The sequence below is a fragment of the Oryza glaberrima genome, chromosome 12 (genome assembly GCF_000147395.1).
Source record: "Oryza glaberrima chromosome 12, OglaRS2, whole genome shotgun sequence".
In the NCBI taxonomy this organism is placed as follows: Eukaryota; Viridiplantae; Streptophyta; class Magnoliopsida; order Poales; family Poaceae; genus Oryza; species Oryza glaberrima.
Window position 1 is genome coordinate 24,728,475 of NC_068337.1, and position 22,974 is coordinate 24,751,448.

Consider the following 22,974-nt stretch of genomic DNA (forward strand, 5'->3'; position numbering starts at 1 on the left):
CGTATATGCTAAGCCAAGAACATATAATCCATGAAGCTGACATCCAACTCCCTGACAACACAGTAAATTAATTACTATAACCAGAAGTAATTAGTCATACATAGGACATGGCGATAGGAACTAGTTCCCAATTGAGGAATTGTAATTAACTCCTATATATACTAATGGCTATATATTCCAATTGATTGTTACAAGCATAATCTTGCAATTAGGCTAACTCTAGCTACCAGATGATCTGAAAGTGCAATTCAGAGGGCAGCTGCCACTATATATGCAATATATGCAAATGCTGTTTAACTAGCTAATTAAGATGTTGTTGCTGATGTAGGAGTGACGTGGGGGTGATTAATCAATATTAGCCACACAAATTAGGAGTACGTAGCAGGGTAGCATTCAGTCGCTGTCATGGTCCTTGAATTTAGTGTTGGGAGCTGTTAGTTTCTGCTTGCTTACTCAGCCTTCCTTCCTAAACTAATTAGTGTGCTGTTTTCTTTCCATCTCTTTTCAGATGCATTTGTCGCCATTATAGGCCTGATTGCTCTCAATTACAGAGGCTTCTCTTTGAATTAGGTGCCCCTAATGCGCCACGTGGCCGCCGCTTATTGGACTTGTTGATCTTAGTCTGTCAATTTTGTGTTCATATACTAGTAGATTACTAGTGCTAGTCTTGTTCCATTTCTCAGAGACAGATCAGATCTCTGCAGAACAAAATCACACACACACACACACACGCCTATGGATATATGTAGTGGTTTCAATTCTGTAGCTTATGTTATCTTATCCAAGCTGATTTAGCCTACACTTTAGTCTAACTTTATTTACATGTGTGATGCTATAATGTAATGACTTGTTCATGCTATGAGAAAATTAATCAAGGAATAAAATTATAAGCAGAAAAGGAATTAAGTACTGATGGAGATAAGCCATTGCTATCAGTATCAACTGGGCAGATAATAAAGGTTAATTATTCTCTCATTTTCACAGATTACACAAAGTGCGTGAAAAGAATAATTAACATATATGTGTGTGCGTGGATCGTTTGTTTGATGCCGTGTCAGTTTGTAAATGACTCCAGCGATGAGTAGTCCACGGTATAGACAATGGGCATTAAAAATCTTGCGATAAAATCCAAAAAGTCGACGTATGATTAACTTAAATTGACTTAACCAACTAGATCACAATCAATGTACTAGTATAGATTATTGTTGTCTCTACCATGTCATCATCCAGACCACCGAATAGTTATATATTCAGATTAAAATATAATTGCTGAGCCTAGAGGATTAGAAACGTCTAAACAATACACTGATTGTGCCATTATTTTAGATAGGGCCTGGACAAACAAGTCTTGTCAAATGTTGACTAAACAAATACTTGAGTGTTTGTGCCACACAAGCAAGATCCAATTTTCCATTTGCTTAAGCTTAATTATTAGTTTGTTGTGAGAGAAATTTCAGAAGAAATTGCTATTCAGGTTGTTAATTTAATTCAGCTTGGCAGCTCTATGCGAAGGTATATCCATCTTTGAATATGCAGAGAGCTATTTGTGATCTTAGACCCTGTCAAATTAACACCACAAAGCCCGTGTCCAAATCACACCGTGTGTAATCGATTAAAAGAAGAAAGCTTAGACATCAATTTGCAATTTGCTCTTGAGCTTTTCACCATGAAGATGACGCCTGCCCATCTCAACGTATTTCTATATATTCCACCATCCTTCCACAGTTTATCTACCTATTGATGAACAGTTCATCAATAAAGCTTCCATTATCTTAAAAAACAGTTTTTTGAAGCATATTTCCTTCAATGTTTAAACTGAATTCAGATGGTAGTTTGATTAGGGTCCAAATTCTTATACAAGGCATTCATTAATTGCACCCAACTTCCAGTTAGCCTATAAATGATCTGCAGGTAGCATGCTAATTAAACATTTGATAAAACACTGCACCGTTTAGCGCTGCCAAAAGGCCAATATAATTATGTAATTAGAAATTTTATCACAACCTACTATCTTGACCCCCTCAAAATGTTTCTGCAAATTAAAGAGAAGCAGAGAATTGGCATGCATGAAGCCAGCTAGCTGGGACACATGTCCTTCAATTAATCTGATGACTTACAGAGGATCATGGGCTCCCATAAGTTAGTTAATTTTCAGATATTTAAACACAGCTAGTAAGTACATATCATAGTGCGTGTACGTGTGAATCATAAACGAAACCGACCTAACAAAATTCGATCGGCGTCTCTGTCGATTGTTTTCAGATTTTCAGAGAAAAAAAAGAAGAAGAAGAAACTCAGTTGGAAAGTTGTCTCTGGAAAGAGACCAACATGACGAGCTTCGGCAACTCCTAGGCCTATATTGACAACATTTCGTTGCATCGACGGTGATAGATGCACGTAAACTCACACAACTGAAACATCATCTTCATCCAGATGATGATGAGATGATGAACTAGGGCATGCAGCTGTCCCTGTTCAGATATATGCATATATATAAATATATATTTATCAGTCATGCGTGCAACCAAGAGAAAGAATGAGCTTAGCTAGCCATACATATGACCAAGTTTTCTGACCGATCGAGACATCTTTCTCTATCTCCCTTTCCTACCTTTTGGAGCAAACACATCGCTTTAATATTTATGGACATATATATATGTTCACTTCATGCCACTATTGTATTGCAGTTCCACATATAGTTTATAATAGAAGAGTTTCACAATCACAAATAAGGTTTGAATAGCTGTTCTATGACCATATATGTCAATGTGACTCCTCTCCATTCATTGAAAGAAACATCTAAACACCTCCATGGTGTATGTGTTCTCCAAGTCAAATGAGTCACTAGGGCATGCATTTCAACTGTGTACTTGATACATAAATCACATAGCAATGAGTACCCAGCATGCATATATAGTACATGTGTACTAGTAATCTAGAAGGAGTATTAAGTACAACTACTGTCTACACTTTACTATACTCCATGTCAAGGACAAGGAGGAGAAGATATAGCTAGGATGCTACTCCTATTTGCACATTTCCAGTGGGTCAAAGCTTTCCTCTTTGTTCAGTGCTAGGAAGAACCCTACTACTGGAGATCTTTGGCTTTTCCAGTGGCAAAAGTACTACACTACAGTGAACACACACATGCATGCATATGATACACCAAGAAGGAGAGGATGACACTGTTGTTCTGCCCTGTCAACATTTACTTGTCAACAAATTTGCTCATTAGGCTGCTCCTCTATCTGTGCCCTATAGAGCTATGCATAGCCTTTTGGTTTTGGAGCATTTCTGTTGTCTGTTATTGTTGCACATTTGGCATCTAGCACAGAGCACACCACTGAAAGGAAGTTGATTTTGATATGTGTGTTCGGTTTTAAGCTCTGAATTAGTAGCTCCTGCAAGCGTAAGACATTGACAATGACATTTAACAATACATGTAGCTTTCCCTAAAAAAGCAGCAAGATTAGTGCACCGAAACTCAGCTTGTTGATCCACTACGCATTTAAACGCTACTGTTTCAGCTGATCAAGGTCTAGTTTTCATGAAAGGCTGAAACCATATTGTTCATCCTTATTTATAACAGCAACCTGATTATTGTGCAGTTAACTTATGCATGCCCCAATTTCTCATTGCAACAAAAAATTAAAAAAAAAATAAAATCAGGGTTACAGAAAAAACCTGGGACATTATTTATGGTGTGTGGTGAGTGCAGAGCTTTTGCAGGTCCATCAGAGGTTCAGATATGATCAGACGGTGCAGGTGCACTTCAAATATGTTGCAGCTTTGCCCTGTTCATCGCAACATTCTGTTAAGAAGGCAGCAAGATAGGAGTTGCAGCTATCAATTGCAAAACTGAGCACCATTATAACATGTGCCTCCAAAACCTGGTACTGATAGTCTGATGCTGGAAGCAATGCAGGAAAAAAAAGCTTTTGCTGATACAGAGATGCTGACTGGTTCACTGCAGGGCCCATTGACACAACATCATCAATGGGTTCAGTTCAGATTAGTCTGAGCATGCACCCAGCTACAGGGCTACTACCGGCCATGTAGATAGGCAGGCATATGTATCTGCAACAACACCAGGCGCCATGGATGGACCGAGTTCAGTGCATCAACAGTGCACTCTTGGTACTCTAGCTAGCTACAGTACTCCTGTAGGGAGAAAGACTGAGACATAGAGGGGTGCATGCAATTGGACAGGGCGTTGTTCTATATGGGCTGTACAGTGCTCTCTCCATTTCACAGTGATTGCCATTTTAGTTTTGTCGTAAGTCAAACATTTTTATCTTTTATCAAGTTTTTAAATATTTATGTGGTTTGGCAACATAGGAATTATATATTACGAAAGTATTTCTCATGGTGAATCTAAAGACATAAACCTTATGATATTAAACTATATGAATTTCTATAAATTTATGATCAATGATACAGATGTTTAGCTTGGGAGAAAGGTAGAAGAACAAGTAAATTTAAAACAGAGGGAATAGCTCAATTGTAAATGAGCACATGTATAAGTACAACCATCAGATCAAATAATAATTAGCAGATGAGAACTAATAAGAGTAGTTGATAAATTTCTGTGGCATCTAATTGGAGGCTGTAAGAGTACTGAACTGGTCCATCTTCCAAAACACTCAAACTAGCATGCTGATATCATGCAACATTACAACATACATACTACCATGGAACTGTACAACAGCCGATCGGCAACATATAAATATGTGCCCTCTTGTACTTTGCAAGTAGTGTTATCTGTTAAGCATGCTCATATCATTATCATGCTGTTCTCCTCTCAATTGTTTGGATGCTAATATGCTATCTTGGCTAGGATGTGGTGCTGTATAGAGTCCATTTGTCTAAGATAGGTGCAAGGTTCTTTTTCTAATATTTTTTTTAGTATCTAGTATATGCAATACAGCAGGGTTTTTGTTTTGAACTTTTGATGTTGCCAAAAGCATGTGAATGACAGACTGAGTTTGGCTGAAAAAAAAAACCTACTGGTCTTTGCCGACAGCATTTCTGGTGCTCAATTAGCATGTAAAAAACATGTTTTTGCAAAAGAGGCCTGCTAGCTAGGCAGAGTCCTTACTGACTCTAATGCATGCAACAACCAACAGTAGACAGAGTCCTTACAACCTCTAGTAATATAAAGTTATAGCCTTTTGATTACTGTCATGAGTTTGCAGGTGTATGGTGTATCACAGAGAGGGAAAGTTCATTAGCACAAAAAAATTTCCATCTTTTTAGTACCTTACTTGTGTAGATGAATAGTTTCTGGATATATAACCAGCTAACTGAAACAAGTTAGTTTTATTTTCAGGATAGGCAGCTGCTTAATTAGTTGGCGTCAGCCTCTGTGGATACACAAGAATATAGTTAGCAGACGCTAGTAGCAGCGTGGACTGAAGGATAATGACCTCTCACCTGTACCGGTAGCATTTTAATTTCAGCATGCATGACCAAATGGCATCAGTGTGCTCAGGTAGTTAGAGGTTGGAACGCTGGAACAATAACCACCTCACAATTCCCCTCTCAAAACAAAAAAAAAAACGTGTTACATGCATCATTACATATCTTATACAGACATAATTTGTATCGCCTTAATGTAATTGGCTAAATTCAATGAAACTTTCCAATATCTGAAAACCACATGTGCTACAATACTTCTATTGATCGAGTTATATATTCGTTCAAGAACTTCTTGTGCTGAAGTAAAATTAGTACATATTTGTGAATATAAATATATATTGGGGAACAAAAGGATGAGCTTTTTTTTTTTATTTATCTACGACTAAGGACAGAGCTACTGTTTTGTGAGGGCATCAGCAATGGCACTACCACAAAAGTACATGCAACTCAGTCTTTCTCCAAAGAAGCAGGCAGCAGCTGAGTTGTCTAGCCATTAGGGAAAAAATGATTAGCCAATCCTAATCTTGTAGCCGTTCTCATGTTTTGTTATTGATGATTCGTTTCAAGGCGTTATGATGAGAGGATTATATTATTGCAGCCGGCCATGGACCGTAGTCTATGGTGTAAGGGAACCGATCAGTGATTTGTCTCAATAATTGATAAAGAATCTTGTGTTGCTGCACCTCCACAACATTATGACCCTCTTTTTTCTTCCTCACAGAAAAGGCAGACGAAGGAAAGAATGGTCATGGTTTGATCATGGTGTTCAAGCTTTGCAGAGCCCATCTCATCTGGCCCACTATGTTAACCCACAATGATCACATTTTCTTCTTTCTTTCTCCTCTGAAATTTACCTTTCTTTAGAAGAGCTTTAGTTCAGTTTGCTGATGTTTATGTTTGTTTTCACTTTGATTCTTTAACTGTGGTAAAATGTTTACACACCCAATAGAGAGATGAAAAGCAGGAAGTATCAGACTATGAATAAGTGACTTACATGATAGTAATCGCAGATGCTATTGAAATTCTACTTCTGCATTTCAGAGTTTGCCGATTTCTCATCCATGAAGCCTGCTGGTCTTTTGAATAGAGGATTCAATCTACCCATGAATTTTATGAAATCATCATTCCGCACAAGAGTTGATGAAATATCTTTGGACATATACAAGGAAACAATCTCCATCTCCAAACAAAACAGGGCTTAGCTCTGCACTGTACTGCTGTGCCAGATCCTGCACGAACTCAACAGTTTGAGATGCAACGAACTGAACAGACCTCATCAAGATAATGAGTCCAGGTGATTGCAAAATCTTAGCCTCTCTGGACAACCTAAAAGTGAAGGAACAGTGATGACCAACGCTGTCAGATAGATCACCTCGTGGGACTGTGCTAGCAAAAGATTAGCCGATCGAAGAACCTTTTTCTGTACTCGGTGACAGAGAGCAGAAAATTGTGAACATTACTTTTTCCTTCAGACATGGAAACGACGTGTTCCTGCGATTTCAGAGATGCCATTATCTGCACAATGAAACGTAGATCGAACGCATCATCAATCAACCACAAACAGACAGAGACACCATCGATAACGGCACTCGCAACTCACCTCTGATGTTACCTCGAGAGGAAGAAGGTTCTCACGGAGGAGCACTCGCCGGCGCCGGCCATCGCCTGCCACCACCTCCGACGCCGATCGCCGGCGCTCCGCCGCCCCAACGTACCGGGGAAAGGTAAAAAGGAAACTGACTACTCGATCTACGTGACAAGTTTAGGTTTCTTCTCCCTCGATCTGAACCGCACAACGTCACCTGGACGGTCCCTGACCCTTATAACAGGATATAAACCCAGACAAAGAAGAAGAAGAAGAAGAAGAATGTTGTGTGATCTGTAGATAATCATAATCACATGGCAAACTTCAAAGTTACAAGTGTTCATCTTCTCAAAAAGAAATGAAGTTACATGTATTCATCGTACAGAAGATTGGAGCCATGCATGAAATGCACACCAGACAACTTCAGATAATTGTATAGGAGATATCTTGCACACTCTAGTCACCCTCTGATTTCATGAATCCAGCAAACCCATAAAAGCAAGAGCATGGACGAACTGTTTCAGTATTCCACTGGTTACTGGCTATCTGCATTACTACGTTGCAAGCTTTGACCCAATGGATCATACATTTTTACAATCGTCAGGTTCCTCACTTCTTCTGCCATGGATCGGAGGATTAACTTGGAGAACAAAACTTGAAGCATATGAATTGTAAAATATATTATAGGACTTAACAACAACCTATACATTATTTATCCAAGGCAGCAAATGGCTAGCTCTAACATTTATTCAAGTACAGGGCAGGGGTATTTTGAGCTCCACCATTTTCAGTTCAGGAAAAAAACAAAGAGAGAAGAGCTCCTAGAAATCTCAAAGCATCCTACAGTATATCATATAATTTATCTTCTGGTGCATGGTTTGGGTGAACAGAGTGTTCATGCCTTCTCACCAGTGAACTTATCGAAGTAGGACAATATCTCCGAATTCACTCTCTCGGCCTGCTCTTGCTGGATGAAATGGTGACCTTCCATGATGACAACCTCAAGATTTGGAACGACGGACTTGAAAGCACCGCTCTTGACAAAGTGCTCAGTTCCAAAGGACTTGAGACCAGTGTCCTTGTCACCACAAATGAACTTTGTAGGCACCATAATTTTCGCGTTTTGCCAGGGTGCAGTAAGCCTCCAATTCCTGCATTTGCCATATATTACTGTGGAGATAAATCAAATAGAATGCGCACATACAACAAAATGGCTCCAAATTTTACGTGTCCATCATGCGGTAGTAGTTGATGGGTCCTGTGAACCCAGACTTCTGAAACTTTTCCGCGTACTGGCCAAGTTCTTCCTCGGAGATCCATGGAAGCGGTGTCGAACGTGCCTCAAGAAAGTCTATGATCTCCACTCCAGGGGGTGCGGTGAGGTCATCGATTTCAATGGAGAAGAACTTTTTCAGGACAGTTGCAACATCATAACGGGCAAATGCTCTTTCAGCTCTCCCTGGTTCCTGCAAAAGGCGGTTTTTAATTATGTTGATCCATTTTGAACGCGTACGGTGCTGATGATCTGCTGCTAATAATACAAAGCTAATTAAGGTGCATTCTGATGGCACCATGGAAGTGAAAAATGTGAATCTTTTGCAAATTCCAATTGTCCTCTAAATTGTCAAAATCTCCGATCCTCTTATGTGTATGAAATAAAAGATGACATGCCATTTGTGTATTGAGTAGAAGAGACAGTTTCAAACTTTTTTTTTTTTTTTTACAAAAAAAGGAACTATGGAGGGCTTTCATGCCAGCCTGAACATTTATTGCTCAAAATTTGAAACCTTCACAATATTGAATAGAAGGAATAACTAAGTTTTACATTGTGCTAGCATTCTATTTTTCATATCAACAAGATCCTGTGGGGTGAAACTATTAAAGCTGCAGTTAGCCCACTGAAGGAGATCATCAGCAAAACATCTGCAGGTTTCACACATTCAGACTCAAAAAAATGTCATTCACAAAATTTTTGAGTTTCAACGAGTCTAAGCAAGTGTCTATGAAAAATCAAATCAAAGCATCCTTTTACCACAGGATTGGAGCACACTCCATTTCATTACAAAGAATTTGTGTTGTGTGCCTATCTTAAAGCAGTTGCTGTAGTTACTAGCAAAATGTCCATCTTATTCAGACTAGATCGAGGTGATGCATTTCCTTCATCAAATTAAAGCACCGTAAACATTTCTTCCTTTCCATTCCATATGCTGTCCATTTCACATCCTCAATTTTGCAATACAATCTTTCATTCATGTATGTAGTTAAATTTAAGAGATTGCAAACCTGGAACTGCATGATGTAGAGGCCATCGCGCCCTGCGAATGCCTTCGAGAGCGAGCTAGGCCCCCGGGGGAAGAAGGGGACGCCGAGGTTGACGACGGCGAGCAGCATGTCCGGGCGGAAGAGGCAGAGATGCCACGCCACCTGAGCTCCCAAGTCGTGCCCCACCACCATCACCTTGGGGAGGGCGAGGTGATCGAGGAGGGCGACGAGGTCTCCGACGATGTGGAAGACGGTGTAGGCGGCGGGGTCGTCGGGGACGGTGGAGTCGCCGTAGCCGCGGAGGTCGGGGGCGAGGGCGCGGAAGCCGCGGGCGGCGAGGGCGGCCATCTGGTGGCGCCACGACAGCCAGAGCTCCGGGAAGCCATGGATGAGGAGCACCGGCGGGCCGTCGGCGGGGCCCTGCTCGGCGACGTGGAGGGAGATGCCGTTCACGTCAGCGTTCCAGTGACGCACCACCTCTCCCCCCATTGCTGCCTCTGCTCAGCTCCAACAAATATATACTCCATTCCAACAAATGTGTCTGAAAATTCTGCCTGTTTGACTTTGAAATTTACAGCTGAAGATCACCACCACAGTTTAATTCTCCGATCAAAATCTATCACCACGGTTGAATTATCCAATGATGAAAATTAAAAGAATCTACAGAGAGGTCATCGTCACAGTTGAATTATCCAAGAAAATAAGAGGAAGGTCGGTCCATCAGGTTGGTTCCTTGTTAGCGCTGAATACTGAATTGAGCACTGTCCATAATTTAGTCCAGCGCATGCAACAATTCACAAACTCTCCTTGTTACCACGAATCAACAACAAATTGCTAAACAAACAAGTAGTGAGTGGAGAAAATAACGAAGCCCGTGGCTTTGGGTGCCGTGCAAAGGAAAACAAATTCATGTTGAAAGCCAACAGAGAAATGTTTAGATCGACATAGGAGACATGAGAGGTGGTAACCAATGAAAAGAGGAAGATTTTGATGTAAAAAGAAGAGATATATCACCATAACTGCAACTTGACAACTCTTACGTACTAATAGATGAGCAAAAACAGACATAATATGCAGCAGATGCTGGATTTCTGTGGAGACGAACACAGACCGGGAATTGAGAATCGACAGAAACCGAACATAAAACAAAGCAGATTATGGAAAAATTAAGTAATCAATCATTTGCGCAAGAATACTACTAGTACTGTTCCAATAACGAGCAACAATTAATTGCAAGGCTACTCGTCGTCGTCGGTGGCCTCGGTCTCCTCCTCGGCGTAGCCCTGTTTGACGTACTGGTCGATGAGGAGCTGCTCATAATCGTTCATCTTGCGATCAATGAACTTTGCGATGCCGTAGAGCTGGCGATATGACGCGGAACAATTGGCGAGCTCCTCGTCGGAGAGAGGCTCGGTGGAGCTGAAGCGGTGTTTCATCATGAACTCGACGCGACCATTGGGCACCCTGGTCTTGAAAAGCTTCTTCCTCTTCTTCTTCCCGGCGGCGATCGCCGCCTCCGCCCTGGCCCGACTCTCAATCCAGAGGTCGATCGCCCCCGGCATGTCTTTGAACTTCCAGAGAGACATCGAATCCAACGCCAGCTTCTTCTTCTTCAGGATCTCACCCCCCTCGCACTTGGCGAGGATCTTCTTCTTCTTGTTGTTGTCGGCAGTTGGGGACGCGGCGGTCACCTCCTCCTTCATCTTCTTCCTGGTCTCGGTCTCGGTCTCGGCATCTGACGTTCTCTTGTTCCCGGCCATGATGGCCTCAGCCTCCTGAGGGTCACCGTCACCGGCCATGATCGATCACCCGCGCTCTCCTTGTCGTTGTCCAAACTCTAGAAGAAGAGATGACGGATGGTGTTGTTTTCCCCCATCCGATAATCTGATCCGATCCGATCCGATCCGAGAGGAAGACGAAGATGCGGCGCAAATGGCGGAAGGCCGGGGAACCCGTGGCCCACGACACGACCCAGCCCTTTTATTGGAAGAACGGCCCTTTTCAAGCCTTTCAGCCCATCTCATCATCTTCTTCTTCTTCTACATATACAGTATATTATACTGTAGGTCAGAAAGATTTGTGCTGTTTATATTTTTTTATATAGGGAGGGATGTTGCATATTAATCGGTAACTGTGGTAAAATGTTTATCCAACTATGTTTAGTTCCAGAGTTATTCTTCAAACTTCTAACTTTTCCATCACATCGTTCCAATTTCAACCAAACTGAATCTATCGAGATTCAGAACGAGAGAGAGATGAAAAGCAGCAAGTAACGACCGGAGATGCTATCGTGTATAGCAAGAGAGTCTGGAGGCTTCTCATCAAGGACTGTCCATACTTGGTCGGCATGCGGTGCAAATAATCTTGGGAGATTGGCGCCTTAAGCTGCCCCTGGTTGTAATTTTTTTCCTTTCTCTGCTCTCTTGCTTATCCTCTTAATATAAAATCAGCTCGGGCGCTCGGCTGGCTTAGGTTTCAAAAAAAAAAAAAAGAGAGAGAGAGAGTTTGGAGGCTTCTTCGGGGCTGGATAGATGCAGGTCTTCTTTCACCTGCCTGCAGAAGTACAGATCTCACTGACTGGTGGTTAAGTGCTCGAGGAAAGAATTCAGAAAAGCGTTTGACTACTTGTTCATGCTGGTTTGCTGGCAGAAACGTTAAGTTTTTCAACACAAGCTAAGACTCTGGCTTGGACGATTTGAAAAGAGCAAAACAATTGGGTCTTCAATCAGCAGAACACATCCTAGGTCGAGGTGGCAAAGGGAATGGCTGATGAAACAGCGGTCTGACGAGCAGCGAACTTGGCGATACCCTCTATATTGTCGTGGAGAGGTCGTGGTAGCCAACAGTAGGGCAAGAATTAGGCTTAAATTTACTCCCCTTAATACAATGATGCGCTGCTTGCGTATTTCAAAAAAGGAATTAGGCTTAAATTCCGTGTGTATTTCCTGTCTCGGTCTTCTGCTGATTTTCTTTTTCTTTGTAAATAACTTTTATTTTTCTTAATGAAAAAAATAAGCTCCTTGCGTATTCCCCAAAACACAAGCTAAAACTTGCAAAGCAGTGCAGCTTTTTTAAGACATAAAAGAGGAGATCATAATCTAGAAGCAAGCGGGGATCTTTGTTTCAGCCGGCTGCCGACGAATACATGTGTGACTGGCTGAGCCGGTTGGTTGTAACTAGGGCTGTCAACGAGCCGAGCTTGAGCGAGCTTGTCTGTCTAGGCTCGAGCTCGATACAAACTTGAGCCGAGCCTATAAAATGTTCGAGCTTTCAAACATGTTCGGTTCGAGCTCGAGCTTGCTTGAGCTCGACTACCGAGCTTGATTTTTAAATAGAACAATGTATATTTCAAAGAATAATCTTTAAAAAATAATTAATTTAGGGTTCATAATGTTAGTAGAAGAGGAAAAAGAATAAAATAAATATATGATGCCAATACAAGGCATACAAATAACATATTTGATCTTCCAATTTATTAAATAACAACAAAAAATTATATATTACTAGGCTCGTTAGAAGCTCGAGCTCGGCTCGATAAAGCTCGCAAGCTTTGGGACAACCTCGGGCTCGACTCATTTGGAGCTCGAGCCGAGCTCAAATCGAGCCTAGACGAGTCGAGCTTAAGCCTCGAGTTTTTTTTGACAGCTCTAGTTGTAACTCCTTCTCGAATGTAATTATATGCAACATGTAAATGAGGTTGTAACCTATGTAAACTATCCCTTGTCTTAATATAATTGGACGGCCCAATCCTTCAGCCGTCCTGGCTAAAAAAGGTATAATAAATATAATTGTTTACAAAACTTGTCAAGCATCTCTCACTTTTCGAGAAACTACATTGATATTGGTGGATATGAGAAGCACATTAGAGTAGACTGCCTTGTGTAATTTATGGTTAAAAAGGAAAAATAAAAGCACCAATGAGCATTTTAGTATAGGGAGCGCAAGTTAATCACCATATTAGTATTCTAAATTAGGCTTGAGTAGCTTCTTTTTTTTTTGAGAAATTTGAATAGCTATTAGAATAACACACTTTTTATTATTTACAGTTCTCCCTACTTTTCATATACGAACGTGCCTCAAGAAAGTCTATGATCTCCACTCCAGGAGGTGGTGAGGTCGTCGATTTCAATGGAGAACTATTTCAGGACTGTTGGAACATCATAATGGGCAAATGCTCTTTCAGCTCTCCATGGTTCCTGCAAAAAGAGATTTTTAATTAATTGAAAAAGGCTAATTATGTCGATCCATTTTAAACATATACAGTGCTGATGATCACTACTGCTAATAATAACAAAGTTAACTAAGGGTGCATTTTGATGGCACCATGGAACTGAAAAATGTGAAATCTTTTTTAGTAAACTAGAAAAATGTCCGTGCGTTGCAACGGGTGAATGCTATTTTAATTTTATTGTTGTTATACAGTCTAGTTAAGGTGAAATTCACCGTAGGAATTCACTTGGATATATATTTTATTAGAAATTCATGAGCTACAATTAGAAGTCCGGTCGTCTTAAGTTAGCATGCGAGTTTTTTTTAAAAGATAGTTCTTATACAACTCTTTCTATATTTCCAAAAGCGAACAAACTTAAAAACCGACTTAAATATAATATGTATTTCCAAAAGCAATCGAACTTAAAAACCGACTCATACACGGATGACTTACCAAAGTACCGACAAAAACATCTTCAATTTTTATAATAGTAGAGATAGAGATAGAGATAGAGATAGAGATACGGTTAGTTAAGTTGAAATTCACTATGAGAATTCGTTTGGATATATATTTTTCTAAAAAATCATGAGCTATAATTAGAAGTATAATCATGTTAAGTTAGTATGCGAGTTTTTTTATTCTTATACAATTCTTTCTGTATTTTTAAAAGTGAACACCTTCAAACCGACTCAAATATGGATCTATATTTCCAAAAATAAACAAACCTAAAAACTGACTTATACACGGATATGTACCAAAGAACCGACAAAAACATCTTCAATTTTTATAATAGTAGAGATATAAGACCGAATTGCAATTGTCCTCCCAATTGTTGAAATCTTTGATCCCCTTATCTGTATGAAATAAAAGATGGCGTGTGATTTGTGTATAGAGAAAAAGACAGGCTATATCACAGTTTCAGATCATTTGTGCCAGCCCGAACATTTTATTGCTCAAAACCTGGTATCTTTGGAAGGATATGGAGGAATAACTTAGTATTACATTCTGCTAGCAATCTATTTCCCCCAATTAACTAGATACAATGGGGTTGACAAATTAAAGGTGCAGTTAGCACACACAAGGAGATCATCAGCACGCCTTCTCTAGAAATGACTGTTCCACACTTAAAATGTCACTCGAAAAAAAGTTTCAGTAAGTGAGCAAGTGATTGTGAAGAATCAAAGCAACCGTGTCACTAAGATTCGTGTCCCTGCAGTGCAGCCTAATTTAGCAGGATTGGTGCACACTGCCTTTCATTACAAAGAATTTGCATGCATCTAAAAACAGGTGCAGTTGTTACTAGCAGCAAGCAGCACCCTCAAAATCAAATGTTTATCTTCTTCAGGCTACAAGTGATTTCCATCAAATTACAATGTGCGTGCACTTTTCTCTCCACATCCATCAAAATTTGCAATTCGATCTTACATTGATGTAAAATTTAAAAGACATGAAGAGAAGAGAAGAGCATGAGGTAGGCCATTGCACCCTGCAAATGCCTCCGTGACAGGGGTAGGTCCCCGGGGAAGAAGGGAACTGGCAGAGTTGCCACGCCACCTGCCCTACCCAGCTTGCGCCACCACCATCACCTGCACACCCACAGCACAAACCATCAGGACTCCCCGGGCGGCACGGCCGACGATGTGGAAGATGGTGGAGTCGCCGTAGCCATCTGGTGGCGCCACAAGAGCCAGAGCTCTGGGAAGCCATTTGCTTGGCAACATGGAGGGAGATGCCATTGCTCTGGCTGCTCGCCTCACTTGCTGCTCCAACAAATCAAATGTTGACCATAATACATTAGTACATATAGGAAAAATCTGTGTGTATGTGTTTGACTTGAAATTTACTACTAACTAGTAACTAGTATTAGTATAGCAAGGTATGAAAAGAAAATGACGAGACACCACAATTGAATGTTCTGATGAAAATCACCACAGTTGACTTCTCCGATGAAAATTTGAGGAAAATCTACAAAGAGACCACACAGTTGAATTATCCAAAAAGGGTCGGTTGGTTACTAATTGGCGCTGAATTGAGCATTGTCCATTATTTAGTCAAGAGCAACAAGAGAGAGAATGTACATTGGCATATTGCTCCAAAAGGATCTTGACAGTGCTATCATATCCTCGTAAGCAGCAAGAGCAAGTGGTGTCCCCATTTTTTTTTATTCTGCATCAATATGTTGACCTCTACAGAAATTTGGCTACTTTAGAGTATCCTGAATAAATAGATGGAAACCCAAAGATCACAAAAATATATGGGCAAACTGTTCTGGAGGAACCAATTTCAATATCGAAATATAAACAGCATTTTTTTTCGACTGGCATATGGAACATGCATATGGAAACACTAATTTCAATGACTAGGCAATGAAAAGACATTCAAGAAGATGATCTGGAAATTTTAAATAACTGATGCCATGGAATTTTATACCTGGCAAACATCTTAAACTTTTCAAAATACTACATGACGTTGGTGGATATGAGAGCATATTAGATTAGACCAGAGCCTATTGTAATTTATGGTTAAAAAGGAAAATAGAAGCACCAATGAGCATTTTGGGGATCGCAAGTTAATCACCATATTATAGTATTCTAAATTAGGCTCGAATAGCTATTAGAATAACACACTTTTTATTATTTACAGTTCTCCCTAGTTTCCATATAATGATCTCCAGCATGATTTCATATGTGGATCCATCACAGAAGAATAAATCAAGGCAATGGCAAAGGCCGCTAGACTAGATGTTTCTTACAGTCATGCGTCTAGCAGGATGGGTTGGCAGACAAGTAGTAACTGTAATTGGAAAAAGATAATCCTAAGGGTATACCAGAGGCTAAGCACGCTGTTCATACCTTTCACTGCAGCGGTGTGAAGATGAGTGACATTTCCATTTGAGCGAACTTGATGCAGATAAGCGCCATGATCAAGGAGGTATCTGATGCAGGCAGGCAGCTCCAGGGGTGTATAACCTAGCAACAAGCGCGCGCACACAGTTGAACAAATAAAAGCTCGTCGAGCCAAGCAAGCATCCAAGACCTGTGTTTTCAAGGGCCAAGTGAACTAATCGGGCATGATTACCCTGAGCAGTGTCAGGCGGTGGCGTCCATTTTGACCTCCTCGACCAAATACTGGTAGGCTGACACCTCATAGATGGTGAGTAAATCATCAGCTCAGATATGCTAGACAGCCTAATCTCCTTGTAATTTTGTTGCACGCAAAACTAATAACCATAAGCAAAATAATTATCTAGTGGCATGAGGCCAAATGTAATTAGATCCTTCTCTCAGGTAATTAACTGGCTACACAGAAATGTTTAGATCGATCCACATAGGAGATATGAAATGTAACCGATGAACAGAGGAAGACTGTGAAAAGAAGAGATGTCACCATAACTACAACTTGGCAACTCTTACTAATAGATGAGCAAAACATTCAATGGTGGTCCTGAACAGACATAATGCAACTAATGCTGACTTTCTGCAGTGATGGACACGAATGCAAAAACCTGTAATGGACAGGATCGGCAAATTTCATACAGAGGAATTGCCCATAATTGATTCCCTCCAAATATGCAGTGATGGAACCAAACATTCTGATGGCCACACAAGACAATAAAATTTCAATTCATTGGCAATATGAGATCAATCCTTAGAAATGTGTGCACTCTTGCATTGGTGATGGAACAACTTACTTATTTGACGAGGAAAACAGAATCATGTAACAGCTTAGGATGGTAAAGCCAAATTGATTAACATGGACCGAGAAGTGAAAGAGTAGCCAGATTCAACCGTACATACAGAAACAAAACAGATTATGACTAGAGTAAATCATTTGTGTTATCTGACCATCGAGATGGGGGAATCTCAACTAAGAATACTAGAATTGTTCCAATCAGCAGCAATTGTAAAACTGTACTTCACTAGCATAAAACACATCCATCGACTCATTCATTCCAATACGATAGCTGGTTCAATTAGTATAGCAAGGTGTAATATCAGGAAAATATATAGCTCAAGTAGCAAAGCATGCAGTAGCAAATAAGATATGAGATGATAACACACACCAAGACCAGAGTCATTGGCGAGCAGACACTTCACTTAGGAAGGAAGGATAGGTGGTGGATCACACAGACAGACACAGGGACACGAAGATACTACTCCAGTAAGCAAGCAAGCGATATTACTTAGGGTAGATGGATCTTGCACCACAACACAGACAGGTTGCTACTTCTGCTGCTGCTCCTCCTCCTCCTCCTCCTCGTCGGAGATCTCCGCCTCGTCGAACGCATAGCCATGTTTGAGGTACTAGTCGATGAGGGTCTGCTCGTAGGCGAACATCTTGCCATCGATGAACATTCTGAGGCGGTGGAGCTGGCGATTTGAGGCAGAACGTCGGGCCAGCTCCTCCTCGGTGCACTCCGGGTAGGTGTAGGGGTATCTCATCATCTGTTGGATAACTTCATTAGGCATCTTGTACTTGACCACCTTCTTCCTCTTCTTCTTCCCGGACGCGATGTCGGCCTCCTCCCCCGCCAAGGCCTTCTCGCGCTCCTCAATCCAGCACTCCATCGCCCCCGGGACATCCCTCGACACCCAGAGAGGCCTCGCCGCAATCGCCTCCTTCTTCTTCTTCAGGATCTCACTCCCCTCACACGGGATCGATGACTTCCTCCAATTCGGGAGGATCTTCTTCTCGCCACCACTTGGGGACGCGGTCGCCTCCTCCTCCTTCACCCTCTTGATCCCGGCCACGGGCGCCTCGGCCTCCTGACGGTCATCATCCGCCATCGTCCGCGATGGAGCCCTAACAAGAGTTGTCCCTCTAGAGGAAGATGTCTAGATAACCTAGCAGCAGCAACAGATCCGGCAATGGCGAGGAGGAGAGGCAATGGCGCGCGCTGCGGCGGAAGAGGCGGATGAGAGCGAGCGGATCGGAAGGAACTTAACGGGCCAACGACCCGACTCCACTCGTGTCAGCCCTTTTATTGGAAGGAACGGCCCAATTCCGTTTTCAAGCCTTTTCAGCCCATCCCACCAATCAATACTTGTATCATCAAGCAAACCGGAAAGAGTTACTACCTCCATCCCAAAATGTTTGACGCTGTTGACTTTTTTAAAAATTTTTGACCGTTCGTCTTATTCAAAAAATTTAAGTAATTGTTAATTCTTTTTCTATCATTTGATTTATTGTTAAATATATTTTTATATATACATATAGTTTTACACATATTACAAAAGTTTTTAAATAAGACGAACAGTTAAACATGTTTAAAAAAGTCAACGGTGTCAATCATTTAGAGAAGGAGGGAGTACAAGGGTGTTCTTGGTGACTTAAGAATTAAATAAAGGGTAATAATATCTTTACAAGGGTAAAACTATTCCTTTTGGAGTTCTTTTATCAGTAAGCCATATAAAGAATCAAATAAATCGCCTTGATTTCACACGAATAAATGCTGCTATTGCTTCTTGTTGCTGCGCTGCTTCCATTCGTTCACAGCCGCATCATAGAAAGACAATCATAGCAAAAAATTCATATGCAGACATGCAGCAAGCTCATGTTAGCAAATCATCAGACTCATAGTTCAATACGCTATTCTTTTTGTGCTCGATCGTATCAGAGAATCAGCATGGTACACTTGCTTATTCTGTATAATCATTTATGGTAATATTATATTCATGACTTGACATGTGTGCAGGCAGCTCATGTACAAACCAACCCAGCAGTTAAGCTTGGTGGTCCAATAGAGTGATGCTTAACAGTAAGCCTAAATTCATCTCATTTTCCCCTTGCAAGAGATTTCAAGGTATTACGATTACTGAATGGCAAAAGTGCCAACTAGTTCCTCTTACACTTTGTCATCATGGAACCACCATCTGGTCTCCTTCGGCGACCTCCCATTGCGGCAATTCCTAACATAGCGGTCATTGTCTTGAGGGCGTTGCTGCAAACAACACATTATAGCAAGATACCTTTTAATGTTTTTGGTCAGCGAAAGAAAATGGGAAGGGTGTTAGTTATATATAATAACCTTTGCTGGTGAACTTGACAACATTGACAAAATGCTGATGCAGACCGAACTGACAGTCATTGCAGGTGACCAAGAATCATACAGTATATCTGCAGATATATGACCAGCAGCAAGCTGTTATTCTTAATGGCCATTATATTTATGCATAAAAACTGTATCTCATCTCTCTTTTGGTTCACAATCACAGAGAAATCATCATTACAAGGACCAAGAAGTAGTCCTGTTTCTATGGAGAAGGAACATTAAAAAAAAAAAGGACAGATCAAATGCTCAAAGATGAAATCACGAGTCAGAGATTAAGAACATGTTTGTCAACTAGGAGTCTCAGAAACATATTTTCCTGAATGAATGATTTTCAGCTGCTGCTGCACTGTATTTCAGAATCAGTGATCCAAGTTACTCAAATTCAATACTACACACACTCAACTACCAGCTGAGCAGTAAAGTTGCTCCAAAATTAACAACCCTTTGGCTCAAGCAGCTCATCTAGACTAGTTAGATAGTCGAAGCAACAGATTCAAGATGCTAATTGTTGTATATATAACTTAAAACATGAAAACATGTCACCGAGTCTTGGGGGATTAAAAATAGATTTGACTACCTCCGTTTGCCAAAGGATATAAGTGCTATGTTATTGCATACAGGTAGACAAGTCTACTGAAAACAGCTCAAATTTGGCAACATCTAATTATACAATAGCTTGTTTGCTTTAAGTTGTTGTGATTTGACCATTTAACATAATTTATGCATCCAACAGAGACAAGACACGGATACCATATGTTTCCATGTGAAGGGCAATGATGAAAGAACAAACTTTTCAGCACATCTACTTTTAAGTGTCTCACTTCATAAGCTGCCAAACTATAACAATCTATTGTTCCAATGCATTTGCAGCTATTTTAGTAAAGTGGAAATGGCAAGGTTGTATTGGAAACATGAGGGCCAACATTATATTTGCACAATAGTTTAAAATATGAATAGAAGCATGCTATCATCCTAGTTTGTACTACTGTATAGATGTCTAATCCTCATTACCTTTCCAGGACATTTAAGAAAACACCCTCGACCACCCAGACACGAACCTAACTGGCATGCATCCTAACTCCCTTCAAACAGTTCAAGGTAAGGAATGTTTTAATTCCCATTAGTATTACATTTTTACTAACTTTGGCACTCTCAACTAGAATCAAGAAATATATATATATCAGGCAAAAGAAATAACAGATAGAAGTATAAATCTTGTTTGTATTCTCTGCATCACAAATCAAAGCCTTTCAAGCACAACTGCAACTCTGTGTGATCACTACACAAGATAAGATTTAAACAAGAAATACTTACTAGAACGAATTACCAAAAAAAGCAAATGCATGCCACTCTGAAAGGAACCAAAAAGGAAGGCTGTACATATGTGCTATCATACCATTAGACTCGTAGCTAATTGTACAAGAAGACAAAAGGGTGATAAGAAGTTACGTAAACGGCTTATATAGATCAAATTTCAGAGGTGGAAGGAGAATTGAGGACAAGAAAAGAAGCAAAGGTGTTATCACTCAGGATTCAGTACCAAATAAACTACAAAATTTTTAAAGCTTCCCTCTGATGGCTAACAATAATAGAAGTAGAAGCACTGGTGACAGCTGTATTAATAGCGAGGAAACAAGACAAACCTCCAATATCTAGATAATAAGAAAACTTAGAAAGCAGAAGCAAGAAACAATGTTTACAACAAGGTCGTGAATTTCATGATCCCATCAAGATTGTCTACTAACATAGTAAAAGAGAAATAGAATGAAAAGTTAAGTCGGGGCATCTCAATTGTACAGCTACTCTAGGAAGTGGAAAAGCACACTTGGCAAAGGTGGTGGCTTTCCCCTAACAGATGGAATCTTAGCACCTAACTGACAGCTAGATAGAACATCAGGTTAGGCAAAGAACATTCTCATACAACATGCAGTTAATCAACATGGAGGCCTAAACAAATATTCTGCTAGAGAGAAGAGGCCGACATGAGGAACAACTTTTTTTATTTTATTTTTGAGATGATAAGGAACAACTTTACCTAAACAGATGTGCCCGTTGCTGTAAATGTGTGGATGCATCGGCGCCGGGTTGAGAAAAATGACCTGGAATGAAAGAGTTAAATTAGTTTGCAACCAAATCGAATGCAGGGAACAGATGAGAAGAAACGAAAGGATTAATTAAAGGTTTCTATATGAGAAAGTAATCTGTTGTGAAAAGAAAGCTCACCTGAGGCGCCTCCATGGGATAATGCTCAGGGAAATCGACCTGCAGCTGGTATGTCTCGCCGGCGTAGAGCGTGCCCGCCGCTCCGGTGACCTCGATTACCCACCTATTAGGCGAATCGTACGAATCCATCTCCACAGATTAACAACAATACTAATAATAAAAACCCACCAAAAATCCCCAAAATCAAGAACATATACAGTCAAGAAAAGAAAAGGAATCAATTGTAAGATGGGATCCCGCGGTTCATCCACAGGAGAAGAAACAAGAAATCAACCAGTAGAAGACAAGATGACGACCTTTGGAGGTTATCGGAGACCCTGTACTTGAACCCGGAGGGAGGGCTGACCTGCCACTCGGCGAGCTCCTTCTGCAGCCGATTGCAAGCGATCTTGCTCAGCGCCTGCGCGCAGGTACAAAAAAAAAGGGGGGGGGGGGGGGGGGGGGGAAATTAGACCAAAACGTTCACAGATAGCGAGAATCAGACGGATTGGGGAGAGAGAGGAAGGAGTAGAATAATACCTTTCGGGAAGGAGATGAGGAGCTCGTCATGGCGTTGATTGATGATGATGGATGAGTCCTCTCCTCTCCTCTCCTCTGCCGGGAAGGAGGGGAGTCGAACAAAGTCGAAGGAGAAGAAGAGGGGAGGAAGGGCGCTCGGGCTCGGTCGGCTATTCGCCTACTCTTTTACGTCGGGTCGGCTACCTTTTCTTTCTTTCTTTTTTCCTTTTGCATTATTATTATTCTTTGTATCATTTTCTAGTTTCTCTTTTACAAAGAATCCAATTCGCTCTGGCTTCTGACGTGTCATCTATCTCTCATGAAACCACGTCTAAAATCCTGCTAGTAATGGGTCTGTTCGGCCGTTGTGCTGCCGCAACTATAAATACAAAACAATGTTTTTGTTGGCCGCAGTACAGTAAAAAGAATTTGCTGTCGAACGGAGCCAACATGATACTATTTAGCAAAGACTATTGTATTTCTCTATATTACTGTTATTAGTGTCTAGAAAATAACCTCGGGTAATGCAATTCATGGATTTGATGTATAACTCGTGTTACAACGATATATAGAAATTAGTTACACTTTATATATATAACTATATTATCAGTAGATCTATACCATGATTAAAATGATTTAGATCTTCTTTTTCATCTATATACTGAATTTGATGACTTCTTTTGTATCTAAAACATACAATATGGGGGTTGCTATCTGGTGCGCGCG

General features: G+C 40.7%; 3 protein-coding genes across 3 annotated transcripts; all 3 read right to left on the reverse strand.

Annotated features, from left to right (window-relative positions):
• Positions 1-7,450: 7,450 nt before the first annotated feature.
• On the reverse strand, positions 7,451-10,056 carry LOC127756720 (uncharacterized). The gene is made up of 3 exons (XM_052282094.1): positions 9,287-10,056; positions 8,231-8,469; positions 7,451-8,154 (listed from the first exon to the last, which is right to left on the reverse strand). The coding sequence occupies exons 1-3, from the start codon at positions 9,752-9,754 to the stop codon at positions 7,899-7,901; spliced, it is 963 nt and encodes a 320-aa protein (XP_052138054.1). The 5' UTR covers positions 9,755-10,056; the 3' UTR covers positions 7,451-7,898.
• Positions 10,057-17,222: 7,166 nt separating this feature from the next.
• LOC127757851 (uncharacterized) lies at positions 17,223-18,390 on the reverse strand. The gene has a single exon (XM_052283431.1). The coding sequence runs from the start codon at positions 18,260-18,262 to the stop codon at positions 17,780-17,782; it is 483 nt and encodes a 160-aa protein (XP_052139391.1). The 5' UTR covers positions 18,263-18,390; the 3' UTR covers positions 17,223-17,779.
• A 677-nt stretch (positions 18,391-19,067) lies between these two features.
• On the reverse strand, positions 19,068-22,429 carry LOC127758139 (probable ubiquitin-conjugating enzyme E2 18). The gene is made up of 6 exons (XM_052283763.1): positions 22,270-22,429; positions 22,047-22,150; positions 21,751-21,853; positions 21,563-21,626; positions 19,504-19,592; positions 19,068-19,416 (listed from the first exon to the last, which is right to left on the reverse strand). The coding sequence occupies exons 1-6, from the start codon at positions 22,297-22,299 to the stop codon at positions 19,321-19,323; spliced, it is 486 nt and encodes a 161-aa protein (XP_052139723.1). The 5' UTR covers positions 22,300-22,429; the 3' UTR covers positions 19,068-19,320.
• Positions 22,430-22,974: the final 545 nt, after the last annotated feature.

Bases quoted from the DNA above. Each gene is read 5' to 3' on its own strand.
- LOC127756720 (XM_052282094.1), bottom strand. From the start codon at position 9,754: ATGGGGGGAGAGGTGGTGCGTCACTGGAACGCTGACGTGAACGGCATC. The intron at 8,470-9,286 runs GTTTGCAATCTC...CGCCTTTTGCAG, and splicing joins TCTACATCATGCAGTTCCAG to GAACCAGGGAGAGCTGAAAG. The intron at 8,155-8,230 runs GTAAAATTTGGA...TGGCAAATGCAG, and splicing joins TACTACCGCATGATGGACAC to GAATTGGAGGCTTACTGCAC.
- LOC127757851 (XM_052283431.1), bottom strand. From the start codon at position 18,262: ATGGCGGATGATGACCGTCAGGAGGCCGAGGCGCCCGTGGCCGGGATC.
- LOC127758139 (XM_052283763.1), bottom strand. From the start codon at position 22,299: ATGACGAGCTCCTCATCTCCTTCCCGAAAG. The intron at 22,151-22,269 runs GTATTATTCTAC...ACCTGCGCGCAG, and splicing joins CCTCATCTCCTTCCCGAAAG to GCGCTGAGCAAGATCGCTTG. The intron at 19,417-19,503 runs GTTATTATATAT...TGTTGTTTGCAG, and splicing joins TGTCAAGTTCACCAGCAAAG to CAACGCCCTCAAGACAATGA.